Source organism: Saccopteryx leptura, chromosome 1 (assembly GCF_036850995.1).
Source record: "Saccopteryx leptura isolate mSacLep1 chromosome 1, mSacLep1_pri_phased_curated, whole genome shotgun sequence".
Taxonomy (NCBI): Eukaryota; Metazoa; Chordata; class Mammalia; order Chiroptera; family Emballonuridae; genus Saccopteryx; species Saccopteryx leptura.
In genome coordinates, this window is record NC_089503.1 from 218,548,452 (window position 1) to 218,574,716 (window position 26,265).

General features: G+C 38.7%; 2 protein-coding genes across 7 annotated transcripts in view; one reads left to right on the forward strand and one right to left on the reverse strand.

Moving 5' to 3' along the window:
• Positions 1 to 26,265, reverse strand: part of LRBA (LPS responsive beige-like anchor protein) — a 629,646-nt gene that overhangs the window by 260,731 nt on the left and 342,650 nt on the right. For all 6 annotated transcript variants that reach the window (XM_066386366.1, XM_066386375.1, XM_066386349.1 and 3 more), the window contains exons 39-40: positions 21,718 to 21,864; positions 19,079 to 19,215 (exon numbers count right to left, since the gene is read on the reverse strand). In XM_066386366.1, the coding sequence (XP_066242463.1) occupies positions 19,079 to 19,215; positions 21,718 to 21,864 (284 nt within the window). The remainder of the gene's footprint in view (positions 1 to 19,078; positions 19,216 to 21,717; positions 21,865 to 26,265) is intronic.
• MAB21L2 (mab-21 like 2) lies at positions 12,899 to 15,237 on the forward strand. Its single transcript, XM_066386387.1, has one exon. The coding sequence runs from the start codon at positions 13,978 to 13,980 to the stop codon at positions 15,055 to 15,057; it is 1,080 nt and encodes a 359-aa protein (XP_066242484.1). The 5' UTR covers positions 12,899 to 13,977; the 3' UTR covers positions 15,058 to 15,237.

Below are 26,265 nucleotides of genomic sequence, written 5' to 3' on the forward strand. Positions count from 1 at the left end.
TGCCTCAAAGACTTGTGAGGATTTGTGACTCAGCATAGGCAAAGCATACAAACAGCACTTGCATACAATAAATGCCTCATATGTCCTATATGATTGTAAAAGCATCTCTCAAATATCTGGTCAGTAAACCATCTACTCTGACAAAAGTAAACAACAGCTGGAAAACGGGGAGTGTTCAAAAGGAGCACAACAGAACAAGCAGAAAGTCACAGACTTGAATTAGGGACCCAAGCGTGTTTAAGAAAGGAGAGGTAAAACAGAGGTCACAAAAATTGTTTTTTTGTTTTATTTAAATATATGAAAAGAGAAAAATAATTATATTCTATATTTAGCAATATATTTAGATAACTTCCAATCACTTTCCATTACCCCTCACAAGAGTTGTATTAGTAATAAAGAATACACTTCTTGTGATAGAGAATTTGGAATCCCATCAATGGTTTGTTCAGCTTGCATAAGACACAACTGATTGGACACAGTCCCTGTGGGCATGCCATTTCATCCAGACTGGACGGTTCATTACTCATAATTACTATAACTGTACAGCAGAGACTGCAGTTTTATCTCATCATACATCTTTGATCAAGCTGCTTCAATTTCTGCTTCATCAGCATATGAAGTTACATTATTGGAGTTTCTATTTTCAATCGGTGATTAACACAGATTACGCTTTATATCAAAACATATATTTGGTCTTTATACTTCATAGTGAGGGCCCAGATCTGACCACCATTTGACCTCTGATATTTCAAAACCACCTAAACACCATGAATCATCAACTGAAATCCAGAATGTTTTAGAGAAAATTAAACAAAGAAAAGAACTGACCTGTGTTAAAAGCATAAGATGATTGCACTTATCTAAATTGAGACTAACCATATTTTCTGCAGCTTCTCATTAAACATTAAATTGCACGCCAGAAGAACACATCATACATATTTATTGTTTTGCACTGTCACTTTTGAGAGACTCATACCACAATTAGTGTTTCTCACAAACTATAAGCTACATAAATTTCCCATGAAGCTTAAAGACGAAGTAATGCAGAAGACTGTTCAAGAAGGTTAAAGAACAGATGGAGAATAGATTTCACTGAACACTAAAGCATAACACACTTACTTCACAAAGAAAAATGTTGCCAAAACATGGTTTAAATGCAAAATACTGAATGAAATTGATGTGTCAGGAATTTTTTTCTTCTAAGTTCTAGCGGAGAACAATAGGGGACTAAAAGGTCTGTCTCACTATTTTTGTGTCTATTTTCAAGTGCAAAGTGTCCCCACTGTAGGCTGCATGAACAATCATAATCGACAGTTACATGCCGGCACCGAGGCTACAAAAATCCCAGAGTAATTAGTGTTGTCTGGATGTAATGACATCTGTGTTCTCATGGTTCTCAAGACATGTCAGGCCAGTAAGATGTATATGAAAAAATATGACAAGCATTGCAAATGCCCTTCTGAAAGGTCTTACACTTTGGGGAAAAGCTAAAGAAATAACACATGTCATCTTCTTTTTATAACCAATATATTTAAGATGAAAAGATCTAAGAAGATCTTTTGGGCCATGCATTCTCCTTTTGTATCGATAGAGCGTTTCTGCAGGGCACAGCAGGGCCGTATGACAGAGACCTGCTGCAAGTCTGTCTCTTTTAAAAACTTTCTTAAGACCAGTGATCCTGGGCAGCGAGTGGTGATGTCTGTTATGTGCCCATTCCTGCAGGTGACAAAATAGGGAGCACATCTTATTAACACTGCTTGGTTTCTTTACATTCTAATTTTAAAATAGCACCTCTTAGTACTAGACATAAAATAGCTTAAAATGTTTTGCTGAATACCTTAGAATTATGTCTGCATTTCTCTAGTAATAGAGACTGCCAGGTTGACTGCATTGAAAAGCCTTTGTTGTAGGACACCTCATGTTTTTGCTGAGTAGTGCCTATTGCTGAGCTCTCTGTCTAGGCTGTAGCAGTACACGGGAGCAGGCACTTGCTCCAAGAAAGACATTAGTCATCATTAACAGAAGTACTGACACCAAATCTAAGTGCCTCTCCACAATGACCAAGTGGCAATCATCTTTCTCTTATACTGTCACTGCTGATTAGGATTTTCTTTCATGAAAATTTAATTTGTCCCCTTTTCTTCGGCTCTTTTTTTTTTTTTAATTCCTGGAAAAACCCCCACTCTATTCAAGAGTGATTGCAAATACAGCAAAAGAATCTGTATCTATAATATAGCTAACAATATAAAGATTACAAGATTCTCAGCTAAATCTTTTATCTGACCCAACAGAAAATACACAGATTAAGTGAGGAATAGTAAACAACATGAGAGAAAACTGAGTCTAAAAAGAACCCCGCTTTAACAATCTGTAAGCCTCAAAAGGTGACTGAGTCAAGAAATCTGAATAAAATTGCTCTAAATATTAATTACATAATCCCAAAGCTTCCTTAAAACTAAGTTAACGATATTTCAATAGTAGCCATCTTTCACTACATTTCAAATTTATATTCTACCTTAGAATATGGGTATTCACACAGATATATCATTGCAGACTTAAGAAAAAAATATGTAAGCACCCACACTTTCAGTGTGCATTAACCTGATGGCTAGATTTTTTTTTTTTAAAGAGTTTTCGATTGCCTTGGACAAATGAAAATGATTCATGTGGTCACGTGGATACTCTGCAGCTAGATGATACTCGACCTAAACTCTGGTTCTGTATAATATCACAGTGTTAAACAAGATATCACAGTGATAAGTTATTTAAGGAAGTTTTAAAAAACATTTACTTTTCTGTTTTATTTCAATGTGTTTAAAGTTTTCCAAAAATGTAAGCATGCGATAGTTTGCAAGGAACCTGGAACTGCGACTCCCACTTCTAGTTCTAAATATCACCTTCTCTTTATGTTACTCAATGTTTTGTAACAAAATAGAGGTTGGTACATTTTAAAATATCTCTAATTTTTTTTTCTTTAAGGACATGTGTACTTTTAGTCAAAACCTGTAACACTTTTGTGCTTATGTGAAAATACATTTTATCTATTTTTAAATGTAAATATCCATATGAAATGCTTCTCAAACAAAAATCAGGCTCATTTCTTTTTAAATTCAGAAGCAACCATAATTCATCAAACTTTAATCATTAAATGTTCAATTCCTGACTATTTTATTGTGAAAAGTAATATAAAATGAATTTGAAGGTCAAATAGCAACTGCTTAGTGGCTAATACATCAAATTTACAAATGGTTCAAGTTTTTTTTCCTATTTAACACTGATCTGTAGTTAAAACAAGAGAATATTAGAAATTAAAAAAATATTTTGAGAAGCAATTTCTAACTTCTGAACTTTATAACAGGGATATCATGATTAAATAAAAGAACCTAGCCTAAAATAAAAGCAAAATTATACCATAAGAACCTACCTTAAACTTGCACAGTACTTTTATAGCTGATTAGCTCATTTTTTAATTTCTTAATTAAGTAAAATATACTTCTTAAATATTTAGAAGCTTAAAAGCAAACTATCTTTCAGAGTTACATATACTTATCCAAATCAAAACTTCAGAAACTTACAATAGAATTACTGACTCTCTTGCACAACCCAGTCCACGCTCAAGTAGAGAAGTTTAGCCCTGTAACTTCCACCCTCAACCTAAACCTCCGAGTCACTTGTCAGTTAAAGGCTGGGCGATTTATTGACCGCCTCTGGATGCATACTGTCAGTGCTGAAGGAAATATGAGAGAGGGTTGTCGCTACTGTTCTGGAGCTCATTGATAATGACATACCTGCCTCTGTCACCCATTACCCATACTACAAACTACTTAGACCTAACTGAAAAATCAATAGCCTACTTGCACTGGTTCCTGTGGCTGCCTCCTTTGATTGTCAGCTCCTGTCTAGGGTCAGCACTTACATGAAAGGGGCTGTGACTGCCTGATGCTTTCAGGACAACCTAACGATATGAAACTAGCCAACAGAACAGTAAATTCTGTCTCCATGCCCTCCTCATCAATTAGGCTTTGACTAGGCTTGCCTGTAGAAACCTGACCTTTTAAGTTTAGGTGAATATGGACTAGCTGAACACACCATTGCCCTCAGCACTGAGCCAGGAAATCTACTGACAGGTTAAACAAAACAGAAGGTTGTAACTGTCATAATTTGCATTGCACTTTCACGCCAACAAGGGTGTTATCAGTAGGGGCAAGCCCGGGAACACACAACTCCAGCACCCTTAAGCCACGCTACTCATAAATTTTCGAGTGAAGTGAGATAAAACATAAATTCACAAATAGCAATGCATTTCTCATCTCTTAGTCTTTCAGGTTGGCACTTTGCAAACCCACAGAGTGCCCATCAACAACTCTCCCCGTGGCCGCCTGGCACTTCTACTGCATTAATGAAGACCTTCCAATGAGCGCAACAAAGAGGTAAAAATAACTCAACTGTGCCAACTGAAAAACTTTTAGAAAGAATTTACACTACAGCAGGAAAGACCAACTGAGCTATATTTCAAAATGAAAACAATTAGTCTCTATATGAGATCTTTCCCTGACTCACTTCTCTTACTCCAAAAACATCCACAAGCTTAGACAAGAAGTTACTGCATAAGTGAAGGGAGGTGTTGAAATTACTTCCTACCATGCTACTCTGATACAGCATCTTTTACAGTTTGAGGGAAAACTAAGAACATCTGTAAAATAAAAGATGTTAACACTCTTATGCTTGTCAGATCTTCTGATGAAAACAAGAGAAAAGCATGAGAAAGCAGTATAAAACTTTACTTGCTTTAGTGACTCATGTTTTGAAAACCATTTCTCCACTTGGGTCTATCTTTTTAACACAACATGACCATGGTAATATTATAGTTAGTTAGAGCAATACTGTTCTCTAAAAAGAAGACTAATAATTTTTTTTTATAAAGTAAATTGTAAACTTCAATTCTTTTTAAAAAGCTTCAAGAACTAATATTTATATAATTCCTAATCTTAATGAAAATGCCAGAAACATTCAACATATAAGAAAAATACATACCTACTAACCTTGTGTCCACCTTCAAACTATGCTGTCCTATATACACAATAATACACAGCTTGATTTGTTTTCATATTTTATGATCCAACACCTACCAACAATCATCGGTATACTCTTTGAATGTATTCCATGTTGCTATTTGATTGCCCCTTACAAATGTCTTCAACCTATAATTTGCATTTTTTTCACTTAAATCTAAAAGATGAAACATAACCATCCAAAATCTTATTCTTTTCTATGATGTTTTTCATAATAAAATTGCATGTACCTTTAGTGAAACTAATGTATCATTAATGTTATGGTAGGAAATGGGAGAGTTTTGTATCCAGAAAAAGTAGAAAAAAACCCTTCTAATCCATATCCCCACTATACAACTAAGAAAATAGTGAGGAGAGATAGTCATTTGATCAACTTCACTTAGTCATTTCTCGCCAACCTAAGACAAAAATTCAGGGCTTTCCCACCCCTGGACTGACTAATGCTCTTTAGACACTGTCATACTTTATTTTATCTCCCTTTATTCTACCTATCCATGTAAGTTAAGTGCTAGCAACAAATATATTTTTTTAAATGCATAGCTTTGTATTATTCATTTTTAACTGATGCCACAATTTATAGCAAGTTTTGACTAAACGGAGGAAAAGAGTAGATTTGCAAAGCATTTATCCAACAAGGTACTATAGAACAAACAACTATTGGCAATAGAAGTTCTAATTAAGCATGCTTGGAACCCTTTACTTATCTAATATGATGATTAACTGCGCATCTGGTAGTCCTTCAGGTCCTTTGTGTGGACCTATCTGATAGCAAAGTGAAAGGGCATGGACAGTGTCTGGTCCCAGCAAGCAAATCATTTGAAAACAGTCATAGTCATAGATCAAAGATTTTTCACTCTAGCTAAGGCTGATTTAAACCTACTAACCCAGGTTTTGTCTGGAGACAAAACCAGTCAGAAAACAAGAGAATGACTCTGACTCTTTAGGATCCAGAGATAATAAGAGAAGATAGAAAGAAAAAACTCAGAAAAGAAACAGACTGGCAGAACCTTGATATACACAGGCCAAGACAGCTGTTTTATATCCTAGCTTTATTTCAGATGGTTAAGGAAAAGTTTCCATTCTTTAGATCATCAAATATCTTTCATTTATGCCACCAAACAGATACCTTCTATACCCACATTAGGGCTAATGGAGGACTCTTGTTGCTTTAGCACTACAAAGAATCAGAGAAACTTCTCATCATATTATTTTTACCCTAACTAACAATGTTTAAAGGAAGAAACAGGCTAATTTTTTACCATGGCTATTAAAAATAAAAAGTCCACTAAAAATTTCCTGAAATCTTAGAAGGTTGATTCCAGATCACTACTACTATTAATAACTAATAATAATGCAGATGAAGTACTGAAGAACCAATATATTTTAAAATAAACTAAGATGTTTAAAAAGGCTGGTTTTCCTACAGAGTAACAACAACAAACTACCAATAGGATATGCTTAACTGATCATTTTAAACACAGGTCCATAAAATGTCTCAAATGACCAAAAAGAAATATAGAATGGGATTCTAAGTCTTACTATTTTGAACTAAGTACAGCTCAGTCCTGGCATAACCTACATCCCTAGTCTCAATCATCTGTTTCATGACTGTCTGGCTCTGATCACAAGGGAAAGCAGAAAAGAGAATGAGGATGGCTCTAAGATCCGAACAGACATGTTCTATAGATGGGTCAGTAGTAGTAACTTATTAAGCAAAGGATATCCCACGTTCTTAAAACCATAAAATGTGTATTTATTTAGCATCAAGTTTAATATTGACTAATCTTGGTTTCCCTATCTATCTTCTCTCAGTGATATTACAAGACCAGTAAGTTTTGGTTCTGTAGGTAGAAGAAAAATAAGAATCCACAAATTACATAATCATGCCTTAAATGGTTAAGAGTTGGCTCTACTATAAGCACCCTCTTGTTGTTGAAGATTATTGTGAGTTATGAAAGCTAAAGTCATTTAATAGGTAAGATTTAATATTTACCTCACAGTACATTAGTAAGTTCAAATTGGAGGTAAGTGGGAGAAAGGGAGGGAGTAGAGGGAGGGAGGAGAGAGAGGGAGAAGTGAGAGAGAGGGAGGGGAGGGAGGATCTTATTCTAGCCTTTCAGAACAACTGTTTAACTATATATGGAAATAAAAATACAATAGGTACAACTTAAAAATGTATATATTTGAAATGAGAAAAAGCTAAATGACTTCTTGGTAAGACCAAAAAACATATACCAACATAAGTGAGACAACAGTAAATTCAATGAAACACCTTCTAAAACTACTTGCTGAATTAAGTTGAATTTTCTTAAATTTCATATCCTTGCTCATAATACAAGTGTTTACTTTTCAGTCAGGCTAAAAGCTTTACTTCCATTTTCCTGAGTATAAGTTCTTTGCTCTATCATTGTACATTTTACTAAGAACAAATTCTATATAGCCTAATAAAAGTACTCATATACACAGTGCTTATTCAACTCAGGGGGAAACTAACATATATCTTATTCTGAATTTTCTTGTCGTACTAAGTAATATAAGAATTACACTTGCAAAAGTCTAATAGGTATAAATACCAGTAATCATATAGATTTCCAAGGTGTTCCAAACAAACTTAAAAGGCCCACAAACAATACTCAAAAGTATACATAAGCATTTATTTTTCAGTATAGCCTGATAGGCTCACTATGCAAAGTTAAAGCTATTGCTTTTACCTGACAAAACATTCTTAAGTTCAGACAGTTCAAATGAGAACAATGATACTCTTGGGTTACCAAAGAGATTACAAGATTTTGCTGTTTTTGTTTTTTTAAGCTGTATTGGGGGGGGGGGGAATTATTTCAGCAGCACTGTTGATCATTTAAAGTTAATAGGCAGTATAGTGAACTGTTCAAAGAAAAATTGTTACTAATTATTTTCTAGACTATTCCAGAATAATAATTATCAATAGCCTATAAATAATCTCTATGATGCTTCAGAGTTTGGGAAAATTAGATCATTTGACAGAATGAAAAAAAATGTGATTTTATTTACTTTGACTTTAAATACAATGAGTATAGTACAATTCTGACAGTGCTATTGTTAAAGCTTCTTATAGATATTTTAATAGAATCACTTCAACAAAATTTCATCAACTAATACACTGGAATTTTAAAATCAGAAAATTTAATAGTTGTTTATTTCCCCATTTCTGTTTTGACCAAAATGTTTATTTTAAATCAAGCATTTATATGAATATGTTGCATGGTTAAGTACATAAGAACCAAAACTTTAGCAACTACGTGCTTCAAAATTAGATTTTAGAGGATAAGAACATAGACAGGCAAACGTGGTCCTTTGTTTTCCAAAAAGTACAAATCCTTCAGAATTGGGTTTTTAACGTTAAGAATCTGGTTATTTTTAAATACTTAAATGTTTTCCTAGAAAACTATACCAATACCATACAACCTAAAATCTGTATTCTTTTTAGAAAAGATTATGGGAAAACGGTATGCTATTTCTACAGGTAAAAAAATACTGAATATCTTTTTACACAGTGATACGATAAAGTAGAAAATACACTGAAGTTAAACTCAGTGAATACATTTCTAAGTAAAGATCAGCAAAAAAAAAAAAAAAAATTAAGTGGTTTAAGGATTCTATATTCTCTGGAAACGTAAACAGGATTATAACTGTCAGATGTACAGAAGCACTGACTTCAGCCATTAGTTTGGTTTTGCTCCTGAGAAACACAACATGAACTACTGCATCACTTCTTTTCAAATCCATACATTCCCTCCAGCAGTCCCAGCTTCATCAGCGGTGCAGGAATGTACAAAGATGACAGGCAGAGAGCATTCGTTTTCTTTTTTCCCCTCTAACTGTTTGCCTATAAATGGAAGACAGGGCTCTTTTTCAGAGCACTGAAGCTGAGGCTGTTTAAGTCAACTGCTGAAGAAAAATATAACCGAGTTCTCCATACAAGAAGGTGTCACAATTGGATTGTTTCGGCCAATAAAAAGTTTGAGAAGACCAAATACTGTTTATTATCTTAAAATAAAATGCAACATTAGAATTCTAGCTTAATTGCCCAGTATTCTTCAATCAGAAATATTTTCAGTTTTTTACGTATTCTGCCAACTCATCACCTTAGTTTAGCACCCCCTAAAGAGCACCCAGTTCTGCTTCTAACTGAAAACCAAAAGGCCTTAAATTAAAATATACCAATTTTCTTTTGAAAATATCTTATTTGTATAAATAGTTAAAATTTTTATTTCCAAGTTTCTGACCTTCATGTTTTGCCCTTAGAGGAAATTAATTAACAATTAAAAGTTTATTTAGCCATGATTAAGTAAAAACAGAACACAATATGCCATCTGCCTATTCTTCTGCAGCTTGCAGTCACGTTTTTTAAAAAAACTAGTACATAATTGATAAACTTGACTCATTTTTTAAGGATACAGGAAATGTTCAGACTAAAGTTAAAACAAACATATTTTAGTTTATAGCAACTAAAAACACCCCACTTCAGTTTTACCATCTACAGTCTCATAAACTATTTCTTACTAATGCTGGTGAGGGTCAAGCCTAGAGAAGTCTGATGGGTATGGACTACCGGAAATTCAAAACAAAAAATTCTGATCCAACCCACAATGTCCTCCTCTTTTTAGGAATGTCTGCAGCTAGCCCAATATCACAGGCCTGAGCAGAGAAGCATGCTGATGTTGGCACTGCCTACACCAAACAAACAAGATGTTTAACAGTCAAATAAAACGTCCTGCAGCCTCCCTAATGAATTTGTCAAGGACCATCAGATTGTGCCCCCCCCCCTCTTTTGCCTCATTAACTCAAGTATGATGAGACGGATTATAACAAGAGAATACAGATCAATCCGTCTGAAGACTTGAAGTGGCTTTTAGCCTCTAGAGTTTCTTTCTCTCACTTGGTCTCCTTTAATAGAATACGGTATCTCCTGCAGAAGGGGCTGCCACTTCGTTTTAATACACCATCAAGAAGCTGCTGATGGACTTCTATACTAACATACATAAAAGCAGAGGTGACAGGGGCTCTTCAATTACGGCCTCCTCGGATACCGTTTCCCCCTTCAATTATTCAGCCAGAGGAAGAGCGGATCCGCAAACACACAGCAGAAGCAGCTCTTAGAGCAGAGGCAGCCCGTGAGCTGAGGTGGGGGAGGGGAGAAGGGAATCAGCAAGAGGGAGCATTATTTGCTGGAAGTGTTTAAGTTTATTGCTCGAATGATGTTTCTAATTAGTACCGCGGCAATAAATTAAAATCGCCTTTGTTTAACTGATTTATTATTTACTAGAGCATCTACCTTAGACAGGGTAAATTGGTAATGAATTGTTTTTAAATCAAAACATTTGTAACGTCTTATCATCCTTCAGCCTCTGTTGTAAAAGTGAAGAAACGCGGGAACAAGGGTGCAAGGAAACTTAGTTGTGCTTGACAGAGGCCACAGCAGACGTGGCATGGGGTGTCGGAGCAGTGGTGACCAGAAGAGCGGAGGCCTGGGCCACCCCACCGAGAAGGCATGGACGGGGTCCTTGGGCATCTAGCCGAGGACCGGCCAGCGGCCTTACCGGAGCCCTGGGGATGGGCTCTTGCGGTCATCCCTGGGCCTTTTCGCAACTCTCACTCCCCAGTGCACCCTGGGCGCACCGGCCCAGCGAGAGGCTGCTGTCCGACTAGAGGCAAAGAAGTGGCCACCTCGAGGGTTGGGGAGGGAAAAGCTTTCCACCCTCCGCCCCCGCAACGAGTCTCCGCCCAGTAACTGCTCTGGGGATAAGCTGCTAGGACCCTATTCCGGACCCTTTCCCTGGTTGGTCACACAACTCCCAGGTCCAAAGCCCCCCTCCTGCCCAGTAATATCTCCCAGGGCGCCGGTGTGACCCACAGGTAACAGCCGGAGTACCAACCGAGTCTGCGCTTCACGCACGCATGAAACCCCTGCAGGCGCCGCGGCCAGCTCTCTATCCTCCCGCAGCCCAGTTTCCCCCACGAAGGCAGGGTTCGGGGCCGCCCCAAGTCTCTGCCACTACCGACAAGTTGACTAAAGCTCTAAGTCCGACTTTCAACTATGCTTACTTCCAACTATTCTTCCCAACTCCTCACCACTGAAGACAGATTATAGGCAATAAATCCGATTTGATTTAAAAAGGGGGGGGGGGCAAGTTTCTTTAGAAAGGGACTTAGGGCAAGGAGAGTGATGGGTGACAAAGTAGTAGACCGGACTAGCCATGTAAGAAAGGACTAAGAGATCCAAGTCTGAAGGAGGAGAGAAATAAGCTTCCCCTATGCAACTGGATTCGGGTTCACCTGGTCCAGCTTTAAGAGAGGAAGTCAAGCTCTCCCAGGGGTTTTGCAAAAGCTGTGTATCGGTTTTTGCAAAACGAAGTCTTCCCCAAGGGGCTTCATAAAGTTTTATTCTTACTGTATTACCAAAGAATACAACTTCTCAAATCTAACTATAAATAATCCTGTCTATTTGATTTGTCTCAAAAGGACCTGGAAACCAGACAGACACCCGAGGTTCAAACATAAACCCTTAATACTAAGTAAATCACAAACACTGTTAAGAGTTTTTTCATCCAAAAGTACCGAAAGACTACAATGGGTACAAGACACACACTACAAGCACATACATGTTTTTCATTGAAATGCCAAGGGAGGAGTAAAGCCATCTGTGTAATCAATAACAGGATAGTTATAGATTTTTGCAGTTTAGTCTTTTAAAAGTATAAGTCAATTATGAAAATAAAAACATTTTACAAGTGAAGTTATATTGCCGGAGAATATATTCAAAATTAGATTTACAATATTGACACTTAAGAAAACTTGAACTTTAGGTTCATGTTTACTTCATTTTAAGTTTAAAACAATTTTAGTGGCTTATTTTAATTTAAACATATATCCCACAAAATTCTACCATCTAGAAAACTTGCACCACCTCTCACAACTTCAATGTATTTTCTAATAATTAGCCTTGTAACAACAAAGTAATAGCATTGAATATATCTGAATCTTAATTTTGAAGTAATAATTATCAAGCAAGGTGGGTGCACTACTTTTGTCCTGCCCCATTTTTCAACAGCATGTGCAAATTACTGAAAAGAGATGTATAGTCATAAACCCTCTCCCCATATCCACTCCACCTCCACCCTCCATTCCCTTCCACACACACTCTGGTGCATATAAACAGCAATTGCTCTAGCTCTTGGCAACAATGAGGGGGGGAATTTGTGGAAGGGGAAAAAATCTAGAAAACGCTAGGTCCTTTCCCAATTTCCCTTCCTCCTCCCATTTGCCTTCAAGCGAAAGTAATTTGTTAGAGTTTGCACCTTCACAATGTTGATAGAAAAAAAAAAGTGAACCTTTCTGAACCACTGCTACTCTCCCTCGCGTTATTCCAGCCATCTCCAGGAAGTCCTTTCTATATACTCTTTTTCTTCCTTGCAACTGATAAAAGAGGAGGATAAAGAAGAGGGGGCTGTAAAATGTGTGTGAGCATTTGACTTCTACTATCTCCTCCTATTTTCCTACTTCTCTCTTTACCCCCTTTCTTTATCAAGCGCAGCGGTGGCTGCTACTGTGGGCCAAGCATGCCTGTCTTCTCTCTCGGATTGGCTAAAGCAGTGACAGCTTGGATAGCGATTGTAGGAACTGAAGCTCCACCCCCCTCATGATGGCCCTGGACCATTCATAAACTAAATAACTCCAGGAAACAACAGGGGGGGGGAGTGAGAGAGAGTGGGGGAGAGAGAGAGAGAGAGAGAGAGAAGGGAGAGAGAGAAGAGAGAGAAGGGAGAGAAAGGAGGGAGGAGAGATTGAGAGAGAGAGAAGGGGAGAGGGAAAGGGAAAGAGAGAGAGGGAGGAAAGGAGGGAGAAGGGGGGAGGGAGGGAGGGAGAGAGAGAGAGAGAGAGAGAGACATCGGAGTGGAGGAGGGAGAGACGACTCAGAAAGTGGAATCTGCACAAGCAGCCTAAAGGGGGAGGAGAAGAAAAACCCTAGAATCGTTATAACTAAACCCCAGATGCAACGCAAGCAACGACTTCGTCACACTAAAACAGATTTTCTGAGGGCCAAAATTACAAATTACGAAGCAGAAATGAATATCAAACAACTGCCAGCGGTTTGCACCTAGAGAAAGACAAGAACCCACTGCAAACAAACAAGCCCAGTCCAAACAACGCCTCCAGTAGGAAAAGAGGAATACCGCTACGACAGGACTCCCTGAGAAGAGACCAGACCAACACGCTGAGTGCTGGCGTCTGCAAGCCTCCAAGGGTGCCACGGACTGAGTTGCACTTCCCTGCTCTCTGGACATTAATTACATCCTTCACCTTCCATTTGGGGGAGGGTGAGGAGAAAGGCACTCACCTAAGCTGAGTGAAGAAGTCCTACCAGTGTGGGAGAGAAGTTTAAGAATGAAACACTGAATGTTTCGCTTTTATTTTTAAATTTACTTTGGCACTTAAAAGACTTCATTTCCAGATTTCTGGGCAATCTCGGCTGCAGACATCTAAGCCCTAACCTCCCGGTAACCTGAATTTTTCTCTCACCGTCTCTTTTGTCCCCCTCCCCTTTCTCTCTCCTGCCAGCATATCATTGTTTTACATATCAAGAGAAAGCAAAAAAGTCTCAGCAGGTACTTTTCTTTTTCAATCACCTTTTTATCCCCTCTTCTTATTTTCCGGAGAAGAAAAGGGGTTTCGGAAAGAGGGGAAAGAAAGATCAGACTGGCTACAGCATCCGCGGGTCAGCCCGGGGGGAAAACAAGAGTGAAAGTGGGGCTTAGGGGGAGCGCACCGCCTCTTTCGCAAGCCGCAGGGCCACCCCAGTGCGTGAGCCTTGGATCCCTCAACGTACTGCGAGACGCCGGTGTACAGCCCGGACCTGTGCCCCAACATGATCGCCGCTCAGGCCAAGCTGGTTTACCAGCTCAATAAATACTACACGGAGCGCTGCCAAGCGCGCAAGGCGGCCATCGCCAAGACCATCCGAGAGGTCTGTAAGGTGGTCTCGGACGTGCTCAAGGAAGTGGAGGTGCAGGAGCCTCGCTTCATCAGCTCCCTGAGCGAGATCGATGCCCGCTACGAAGGGCTGGAGGTCATCTCGCCCACAGAATTCGAGGTGGTGCTCTACCTAAACCAGATGGGCGTCTTCAACTTCGTGGACGACGGCTCGCTGCCCGGCTGCGCGGTGCTCAAGCTGAGCGATGGTCGGAAGCGGAGCATGTCTCTCTGGGTTGAGTTCATCACAGCGTCCGGCTACCTCTCCGCACGCAAGATCCGGTCTCGTTTCCAGACGCTGGTGGCTCAGGCGGTGGACAAGTGCAGCTATCGGGATGTGGTCAAGATGATCGCGGACACCAGCGAGGTCAAGTTGCGCATCAGGGAGCGCTACGTGGTTCAGATAACTCCGGCGTTCAAGTGCACTGGCATCTGGCCTCGTAGTGCGGCACAGTGGCCTATGCCTCACATCCCCTGGCCCGGCCCCAATCGAGTGGCGGAGGTCAAGGCCGAAGGCTTCAACTTGCTCTCCAAGGAGTGCTACTCGCTGACGGGCAAGCAGAGCTCCGCAGAGAGCGACGCCTGGGTGCTCCAGTTCGGGGAGGCTGAGAACCGCCTGCTGATGGGAGGCTGCCGAAACAAGTGTCTGTCGGTGCTGAAGACGCTGCGGGACCGCCACCTGGAGCTGCCGGGCCAGCCACTCAACAACTACCACATGAAGACGCTGCTGCTGTACGAGTGTGAGAAGCACCCGCGGGAAACGGACTGGGACGAGGCCTGCCTGGGCGACCGGCTCAACGGCATCCTGCTGCAGCTCATCTCCTGCCTGCAGTGCCGCCGCTGCCCTCACTACTTTCTGCCCAACCTCGACCTCTTCCAGGGCAAGCCCCACTCGGCCCTGGAGAGTGCTGCCAAGCAGACCTGGAGGTTGGCCAGGGAAATTCTCACCAATCCCAAAAGCCTAGACAAACTATAGGGTGCTGGGGGCTGCTTGAAAAGCGACACAAACGGAAATGCTCTCATCCACCCAACACACGACAAACGGCGGAAACTCCGGACACGAACTTTCCTGCAAGCTACCTGAAAGAAACAGGAACCCAGCAGCAGACCTTGGTGAATCCACAAGCCAACAAAGAGAGAGCAACCCAGCCAACGAACCAAACACAAAATCACATTCTTGCACAAAAGTGATCGTTTTCTTCCAAACAATGTGAATTTAAAAGGTCACACAAAAGAAGCAATCGGGCTTTGCCACCACAAAATGAAACCCAAGGTACATTTTCAAATCAATGTATAGTAGTTTCTCCCTTTTTCCTTCTCTCCCTTTCTCTCCTTTCTCTCCTTTCTCTCATCTCTCTTTCTCTCTCTGTCTCATTTCATTCTGTTTTGGGTTGCCTGAATGTTGTCACCAAGTGAAAAAAAAAGTATTTAATTATATGTAAAATTTCTCTTTTAAGAAAAGTTTTCCTGATGTTAAATGTCTCTCAGTGCCAATGTCAGACTGTGCCCCTCCCTCTCCCGCACCTCTGCCCTCGCCCTGAGCGGTCTTGTTGAAAACAGTAATAAAAATATTACTTTACATTGTAATTGACTGTTTGTGGGTTGTTCTTAAATGAAGGCAGGTGAGATCACAATGTACAATTTACAATGTAAAGATATGAATTTGGGGAGCTAGATACAAGCAGCTGCCATTTGAACTCTAATTGGCAAAATTTACAAATACAGCACATTTTGTAGGTTTAACCATACAAATTCCCACCAAAATCCTTAGAAAGGAGAAAATATTGATATTACCCAAATAATGTTTGTTCTGTAGATTTTAAGATTAAAAAGAGTATCTTCTTTCACACTTGAAAAAAGAACAGATTTTATTATATGGAGGAACATATTTTGATTCTAATTTTTAAAATAGAAAAATCTATTTCACATTAAAAATGGAGGGATTTGCATTTTTGCCATAATTTAAAAAAAACCACTCTGAGTCTGAAATAGAAAAGGAAATATTTATGAGTTTGTTGTGAATACGCATCACAATCAGCTGATACTTTTCCTTCAAACATTTGTTCCCTTTAAGTTTTAAGTAATGAAAACTTCACAGTTAAATCAGCCACACCAAAAAAGAATAAAATGCTTACAGCAATATTCCTTTTCCTAGCAAATGGTGATGTGATCAATTCAGATTTATGAAGTAATTCATTTTTTAAAATGGATTAATTATAAGTGCCGAACTATGGCCATTTAAAAAAATAATTCCCAGAGTTTTTCAGAATTATTCAGAAGCTTCTAATAGGCAACTTAAACAGAAAAGGTTTTGATACAACTGTTATGGGCAAAGAAATTTAACTGTTTCAAGAATTTACAAACAGGTCAAGTTCTTCCCTACTCTTTCTGCCTTTCTAAGGCAACAATCCAATGTACTCTTTACAATTCAACTTTAAGACAAGGTTTCTTTTGAAGACAAGGAAAAAAGTGATCAGAAAATCAAATAATTGGTAAAACCAAAAGTATCCCAAAGGCACCGGTTTGTCTTCTTTCTAGTTAAGGCAGCTGTGGTGCCCATTACATATGCTCATGATGTGGCACAGGTATAGAAAACAGGTCAGACGTTAGCCTGTCATATATGAAAGTTATTCTTTAAATTAGCCCAGATTTTAATTTATTGAGAAAATCCAAGAATGAGAGCTATAGAGAAAAATACTCTAAAAAAGCCACTTTAAAATCAGAAGAAGCGGGGGAGGGATTGGCAGGAGGACTGAGCAGCAGGACATCAGAGACGGATGGAGAACAAGGCAGGCAGGTAGTCAGGGCTCTGGCCCCGGCTCACTTGACAAATCAGGCTTAACTCCTAAGACTCCCTGGTGAAAATGCCCTAGTAAAAATTGTTCTGGGTTAGAAATATAAACTTTGATCTTATCAGTTCTGAAGTCATCTCCCCTCTTTCAACCTATAGTATGTCTTTTTTCTGGCCCCTCTTCCTACAGCTGTAGAACAAACTCACTGTAATACTAAGTGGTTCAGACAAATACACTAGTTTTTTTATTTTGTTTTAATAAAAATGAATTTATTCTCTGGGGAAAATATTCTGAATTTTAAGAATATTTTCAAAGCAAGTAATAGGTGCTTACATTTACAAAGAAACGGCTTAAGGGCAGTGTTTAGTTCAAATGATTAAAATGACATCTTTTAAAATTACCCTTTTTCTTTTTATTCTCAAAAGCATTTATACATTTCTCCCTCCAATTATTCCAGGAAGAACTCTTGACAAGAAGAAACAAAAAATTCAGTATTTTTTGCTCCTTAATTTAATACAACTAAGAAGAAAAACATTGCAACACAAGTGTCCTCATTATAAAATACCTTAAAGTACCAATGTCTATACAAAAATAAAAAAATATTCCCAAAACAGGCTGAAAAATATTTTAATATAAATTAGCAGAAGTTTTTATTTCTGTAATACTAGGCAGATTGCTGTGATACAAAAAAATCTGTAATTAAGGTAAAAGATCCCTGCACTGCATAAGCAACAGGGGAAAATAATTTAATTTAATGAAGCTTTGCAGACTAAGATCAGAGAGGAATACAAGTTAAAACCTCCTCCAAAGGAGTAAACAACTTCAAAGAGCCTAACTGCAAAGACTGGTAAAGATTCTAATATTGAGCACACTTGCACAAACACCTTTAAATCGCAATTTAGATTTTAAGTTGTGTATACCCAAAAGCATAAAAAAATATTCTGAGTTAAATTTCAGCCTCTCAAACTCACAAACTACCATATATTAGAGAATGTAAGTAATTTTGGTTACCTTTCTTTTGTAAAGAAACTAAAATACATTTTCAGACATTTCTGCAACAAAAAAATTTTTATAGGTGACACAAAATCTGAAAGTTTTTTCTACAATGGATTACCTGAATTATCAAGGTCAAAAGAATCTGTTTCATTGTAGCCTTCCTTCCAGACAGTCTACCAAACCCTATCTTATTAAAGGCAGCAATTTTGAAACATTGTGCTAGAAACTACATAAAACAAAAGATGATGGTAAAGTTGCCAATAAAATTATAACATTTTCATCAAGAACTACTTGGAAATACTTCTAAATCACTAAAATTTAACAATTCACATTATATAAAACCAAACAACCTCCCTCCAATAAATTCAGAATGTATATATGTGTGTATATATGTATATGTGTAGTATGTATACACACACACAACAAAGCTATCAATCTGTAAAATAAAGTATTCCAAGTTTTTTTAATCACTTCTCTTTCTACAGGATGCTTATTTTGCTCATTTTAAAAGAGGATTTCCTCTCAGAAAAATATTCTACCATTCACTTTCATGAAATTAACCTAAATTTGGTTTATGGTTGTGGCACAAATGTTTCTTAGTAAAATAAAGTTGCCAAAGTCTGAAAAGTAATCAGAAATACATTTTTAAAAGGAAATTACACTTTCATTTAAGACTAGGAACTTATGCAGTGCCTTGTAAAACTGACTACAGGTAATGTGAAACAGAGGCATCTCATACACACACAAGACAGCACGCACAACAGAGTACTAAGTCATGAGGACAAAGCAAGGAGAGTGATATATCGGTATTCTATCCAGAAAACAGAAAGGTTAAACAAAACAATTCCTCTCTCTCGATCTCAATGCATTTTGTAGCTTAATTCACCCTGACCCTTTGAAGCAAAATAATATTTATAGGAGATATTCCCTGAGGTTCTCTCCCTACCCTCGAATGAGCTGATAAATGCAATTAAGTGGGGACTGTTTTGGAATCTAAATGAACTTCAATAATCTAACGAGCTAGTGAGGGAATCATAAGCTAGAAAAACACTCTAGTTGCCTTGCATAGAGGTGGAGGCAAATCAGCAAGAAATTCAAACTAAGTCTGTCAGATTAGACCAGTGCCAATCCTATTTAATAGCTGTGCAACATCCCATCCAGAGAAAAATAAAATTCCATAACCATGAAACCTGCTCCCCATCGGCTCACCTTGGGGTCGATATTCTTGAAGTTAGGGTCCTCTTCATCCACCTCGAAATAGAGTTCGGAGGAGGTGACAGAAAGAATTCCCTTCACAACAACAGAGGGGGCCACAAGCTGAGCTGATGTGCTCAGGCTAACAGGACCTGCCAAAGGAAAGGCAAGCCGCACATGTTAGAATGACATCTTTCAAAAATTCAAAGATTCAAGCAGAAGTTTTATTTAACATTCTCACATATACCATCAAATGGCCTGACAACTCCTACACTCACAAATGCTGTCTCCACCCCCAAAACGTCCTCTGAAAAGACAAAGTTAGGATTCTCATACTAAGAGTTTTATAATAAGCGATTCATGTTAACAGTAAACTAGGATGCAATTATTTTACAGGGAGACTGCACAGCTTTGGTCTAATCTCCTGGTACAAGGGCAGCTCTGCCTAAATAAGTCCATCCACATTCCATTTAGAAAACAAGCCTCAGGCTATCAAACAACATGGAACAACAACCAGAAGCTAGGAGGACTCAATAGGCTCCCAAGGCCAGAGGTTAGCTTAGAGTTGGGCTGAGGCATGATTACAAAAAGATCACTAGCTTATTAGCAAAGTGAGAAACATTACACCATATTCTCTGGTAAAGATTTTATGCCAGGTTGACACAAAACCTCTTCCATAACAACTTTCCCCATGAAAGGTTGGTAAAAATACTTATTTTCTAAGCCTGCCTTTCCACTATTAAATATTGTTCAGTGCTTCCAAATCTAATATTAGTGTGGTTCAGGGACTCTGGGAGTAAACAGCTGGAGGGTGGGTTTCCAAGTGAATGAATTTTTATTGGAATAATCAAATCTCCACAGGGCTTATCAAAGAGACAAATCAGCCTGCTACTGAAAACAATAGATTCAATACAGATAGACGAGCACAAAGTATATTAGAGCTACACCTAAAATAAGGACTAAAAGTAATGATTATATTATATCTATACATATATATTATGGAGAGGTTGATATAGTAAGAATTTGAAATCCCATGTCAATTTCTCATTGTGCAAATCCTATAGGTGAAGAAAACAGCAAGAGAAGATTGGCACTTAGAGGTCTGAATTAATATAGTGCCCATAAAGACGGCACACCTATTCAGGTAATCAATGGGTGAATAAGTGTTTCAAAATTCAGATGAATTGACATTTCCATCGATTGTTAGAAGGGTGTTGGTCCTTAATCTCACATCAATCTTAATGTGTGCCAGTAGGACAATAGAAGGGATGCTCTGCAGAGATCAGAGCAGGTTTTGCCCTCTATTCCCAATGTACAAATACATTGTGTCTGCAGATGGGCAGCAGATAGCTGCGAAACAGCCATGATTTCCCAAAGCTCATCCCTATAAATGGATGAAATAAGCAGCTATGTGTTCTTTTGCTGTCTCCTTTGCCCTCCGTACATTAGCATGTAATCCTGAGAAGAAATAACATTTTTTCAATCACTCTCAGACATTCAATTACAGGGTAAGCAGACAGCTGCAGGAGCTAGGGCAACCTAGGTCCTAAAGAAGACCCCTGACAATTTCCACTTCATTTCTAACCCACACCACTTTATTAGTGTGGATTACTTCTTAGTCCTATTGCCATTGTCGGGATTATATAATTAAACTCCCCTTTCACCTCTATTACTGTATGAATGTATTACTAGTAGCAAGAATAGGAGCAAAGTAGAGGAGGAGGAAAGAGGCAAATGGACATGAAGGAAAAGACTGAGACGAGCACTCTCCACCTTACTCTCTGTTTCTGTCCCAAATCCCTTAACACTATGCTCCAATTAATTTTATTTTATTTTACACAGAGGTTTACGGGTCATCAGAGAAGATACCATCATGTATTTTTGCTTTTCATTATCATTCACTGCGTAGGAGTACAGGTTGCCAACACATGTCATTAAATATAAGATCTCTAATGCCTATTCTCTCAAATGAAAATTATCAAAATAGATTATATAATTTTTTCCTAAAGAAATCATAGAATTCTATCTCCTTGAGGGACAGAACCACAGGCATTTTTTTTAAATGCCATTTAATGAATGACTAAAATTTCCAGCTAAACAAGAGAATTTTTCCCATAAGGGAAGTAAAACTGAAAATCTGCAGAGTGCAAATCAGAATTCCTACATCAGGTAAAATATGTGAATCCTGTGTAAAGCCGTAGCTTTCTGGAAATGGATTTTTGAGGAAGTTAAACGTACATGCAGTGTGTTCGCTAAGACCTGTATATCAAAGCAAATAGCTCATCTGCCTCCAAGCTTTATTTACAAAACAATTGGCAGATTTTTCCTTATAACTCTTGTATTATAGACATTAGGTAACGCCCACAGTCTAGGTGAAGCAATTTTGTTTTGTTGTTGCTGCTTTTGAACTTTTTTCTTTTTTAGTGAAAACTATCCATTAACAAAAAATGAGCAGGGTAGAGACTGACTAGAATAGAAAAATAATGGAGAAAGTGTTGAAGATTAGAAGGAAAATGTTTGAAGGAACAAGATATTTTTATCTAATGTAATTTTGGGTGTGAACGTTGTCGTCCCAGCAGTCATGGCTGAAAAGTCCATAATTACGCCTACTGGCCCAGAGCTAGCTGGAATATCTGCACAACCACTGCATTTACCAGTGAGATTCTCTAAATCTTTCTCATCCACGGATGACAGAGTATCGTCGTCGCCTTCCAGGAGGATCTCGTTTTCTGAGTTCTGATTTCCTAAAGCCTGGCTCTTGATGGACTGTTTTCCTTTAGCAAGGATATCTTCATCTGCAGCTGAAACGAAAAGGCAACAAAGCTGTCCGTCAGCCCTGGGAAGAGTGCTTTGGCAGAGGGGCAGGGAACAGAGGTAAGGACAGGTGGCCAAGAATGGTCAATCATTCCCAGAGTCCTCCACACTGGGGACAGTGACTGAGACGCCACAAATGCTCCTCTGACAAACATGATTCCCCAAACCCAGTTTAACGTAACCCTGAACAAGCACCCTAATCTCATTAAATCTGACCCTTGCACCGCTCACCGAACCATTTATTTACTTATACTTAAAGCAGGAGAGGGTTCAAAAGCAGCACATTTTTGTAAATTTGTCAGTAGGAAAAAAAAACCCAGAATCTAGTTTTACAAACAATATATACCTAACACTGAAAAATAAGGAAGACAATCATTCTTGGAATGTCATCATGCTGACAAACATTCTGAAATGGCTGAGGAGTGGCAGGGAAGAAGGATCCTGAAGGAGAAGGGTCAGAGCTAGAGGAGACTCGCAGCCAATGAGGATTTAGGCCAGCTCCTGAAGCCGAAGGTGACACTCAGAGCTCCAGCAGCTCTGGGAAGCTACGTTCCTTCCTCCCACTCCATCCTCCCTCCTTCCCTCACCTTGCCCTCGCCCACATTACACCCCACCCGCACCCCCAGCTCTTACACAAACATCCAAGAGCAAGGCAGTGTGGAAACTAAGTGGGGGCTTAAACACGACCTCCTCCTCGTGTTTAAACTAAAGGGCTAAGACACCCCGGGGGCAAACATAACAGAAAGCCTGGATGAGAGGCATTTGGGCAGGAAGCCTGCACAGCCCGAGCTGCAGCAGCCCAGGGAGAGCCGCAGCCAGACTCGGAGGCACTGTCACAGGCTGCGGGGAGGCAGGGGAAGGAGAGGGAGGACACAGGAACCCTAAGGAGTGAAGAGGTTGCTCGGCGGAGCACCTCCAGCCAACAGTGGGACCACAGACCGAAGCAGAGGTGCCGCTGAAAGGAGAGCACATAACTCAAAATTCTGACTTCAGAACCCCACATCCCTCCGGGGTGACTGCTGCTTTGAGCAGCTTTCTCCTTAAGAAATACATACAGCAGATACTAACTGCTGGACTGTGATTTTTAGAAGCTCATCGTGTCACATAAGGGAAAGTTTAGCATCATCCTTCCATCCTTGGTTTCCAGCTCGGGAAATCCCAGAGGCAGAGCACCTGACCCGCCCAGGCAGCAGCTATTGATATGGAAATCAGATCAGCAGGCTTTTTGCTCCACTGCAGTTTCTGCCTAGGCGGAGGGTCCAAAACCCACAAAGCACCCAGTCTGCAGTAGCAGGACTAGTATTTATCTCTATCATTTATGGCAAATATATAAACAACATGTATGTTACCTGGTTAACCTGAAAAATCAAAGGTTTGTTGAGTTTAATAGGCATGGTTATAGGTAACATTAAAAGGTAAAAGTTTATTTTTATCACACTGATTGTGAGTCTATCATGTATATCATTTACATACAATACTTACTGCACTACTTGAAAGGACATTGGTGCTTTCTTTTAAATAACGAAGTCATGGAAAGAAGCTTCCTGTATTTAACTTGAATAACTTCTACTATATATAAATAAGTAAAACCTTATTTTCCTAGGCTGCACACATATGAAGATCTCAATAAATATTTTTTAAATGTTTATCTAATTTAAATGGCTCTATATTTTTAAAAGAATATACCCAAACCCAATAATTTTTAAAAATATAGTACTATATGTTTTTATATCATTACTTATATTTCAGGTATTTATATTCCCTTACTCTAAAATCGTAAACACTGCCGTTAGCCCAAACAAGACCTTCTCCAATAGACTAGCAATTTTACTAAAAATAAACTGGTCACTGACAATTATAAGAGAAATCACCATCTTCTATATTTTCTTATACAATACATTATAATATTAACAACTATCAGTCAGATTTTAGTACAAAATCAGCATTTTACATTCTCATTTCCAGGATTTAAATTCCTTCTTCAAAGCAGAAATAATAATAAGGTTAATATTAAAGAACACTTATCATGTGTCAGGGAGTGTTCAAAGCACTTTACATATTTAACTCATTTAATTCTCATAAACTGGCTCAGAGAGGGTAATATCATTGCTCAAGGCAACACAGCTACCAGGAAGTAGTCTGAAGCCTGTGGCAGGAGAATCTGGGATCGCTTTCCCACGGCACAAATATGAATGTGTGAGCAATTTACTGATGAGTTCACTAATTGTTGTGTTTCTCATAATGCATTATAAGCCAGAATCAAACAAAAAAATAAAGAATAAAAAATTCATTTCCAAACCTAAATCTGATGCGCATAGGCCAAACACATAAAAAATAACAGAATTCATTACTTTCTCTGATTATTGCCATACATGTTGTGAAGTACACCAAGCATATTTGGAAAAAAAGGGGGGGGGGACCCTTTAATCCGCAAACATTTACAAAAAAATGAGAGTAGCCACTGGCAATACAAAATAGCTTAGTAAATAAATTCACATTCATTTGAATGACCATAAATATAATTTTTTATCCCTTTCAACTGGAAATAAAAATTTTTAAATATGTTTTTATCATGCTGATACATTAAAACGTAGTAACTTCTGAATTAAATAAACTATTATATAAAATTTTTAAAGTACTATACAGGCCTACTATACAGATACAAACACCTACTTTTTATTTATTTACTTATTTTTACAAGCTCAGATTCTGGACTTGTTCAACCTCAACTGAAAAACCTCTTGTCATGGAAAATATGCAGCTTACTGATATTTAGAATGGTTTTCCTGTAATTAACTCCCCCTTGAGGATTTTAAGTTAGCAGCAGTAAAATTACCAACAGTACCCTAATACACACCACATGCGCTGGCGTTCAATTCTCAATGGTCTAATAGCTTTCTGCTAAAGAACTTTTTTTCCTTCAAAATTAGAACAAAACTGTCCCAAGCATAAAATAAAAGATAATTATCATGTTTATGTGCTGGGAAAAGTATATTCTTAACTTTCATTTGCCTTTTACTCACCAACCATTGAAACAAGAATCAACTATTTTGATATCTTCTGTGAGTATATTCTACACTTGTATAAAAGTTTAATTGGATGAAGTCAACATACTTTTGGTTCAATTTTAAAGCTTGATTCAGATCTTTTCTGGCTAATACAATTATAACCAAGCATGGTAACTGTTTAAATATTCATATTACTATTAACATAGTAACTTCATCTAATCTCACATTTTATTCTGGTTTAATATTTAGTCTAACTTAGAAACTAGAGGCCCTGGCCGGTTGGCTCAGCGGCAGAGCGTTGGCCTGGTGTGTGGGGGACCCGGGTTCGATTCCCGACCAGGGCACATAGGAGAAGCGCCCATTTGCTTCTCCACCCCCACCTCCTCCTTCCTCTCTGTCTCTCTCTTCCCCTCCCGCAGCCAAGGCTCCATTGGAGCAAAGATGGCCCGGGCGCTGGGGATGGCTCCTTGGCCTCTGCCCCAGGCGCTAGAGTGGCTCTGGTCTCGGCAGAGCGACGGCCCGGAGGGGCAGAGCATCGCCCCCTGGAGGGCAGAGCTTCGCCCCTGGTGGGCGTGCCGGGTGGATCCCGGTCGGGCACATGCGGGAGTCTGTCTGACTGTCTCTCCCCGTTTCCAGCTTCAGGAAAAAAAAAAAGAAAAAGAAACTAGAGTGCAGTTGTTAGATAAATTGGATAAATTTGTCAAAAATGATTTGAATCATAACTTTTGATTCACTAAAGGTAAGAGAAACGAGAGGACTCAAGAAAGAAGCTGGTCCTCAAAATGTAAAGTTCAGGTTCTATAAGCAACACTGGACGTGAGTAGATCCATCTAGGTAAGTAAAATTAAGACAGGGTAAGAAGGTGGAAAGCTGTCCCACCTATGATATATGAACTTCCTTTTAAAAATCCACTGCGCCAGTAAACTAGCAATCAGTAGTCCATATTACAGTAGGAGTTTACACATGAACAATTACCACTTGTTTTAAAAAAAAAGATTACTACTGAAATAACAAAGTGGCTTCAACTGTACATAAAATAACTGTGGGTATCCACTTACTATAATGTAGATGAAGTATATACCATGACAGTTCATTCTGAACAGGACAGAGAGAATACCTTATATATAACTACTGCCCTAAAATATTTCCACTTTATATAACTTGGGCAATCACCAAAGGGTTCCAAGTCAAGAAGATTTACTCTAGGAAAAATTAGTATGACTACAAAGGATGATTAAAAGAACAAACCAAGTTTATCTAATGATCATGGGCCCCCTAAAAAGTGTTAGATAGAGAACCTAATATAAATTAAATCCTAAAAGGAAACAGTATCTGGCATTATTGAAGTTATGAGAGAATGGCATCATCTTTTACATGATC

Coding starts and splice junctions, on each gene's coding strand:
- MAB21L2 (XM_066386387.1), top strand. CDS start 13,978: ATGATCGCCGCTCAGGCCAAGCTGGTTTACCAGCTCAATAAATACTAC.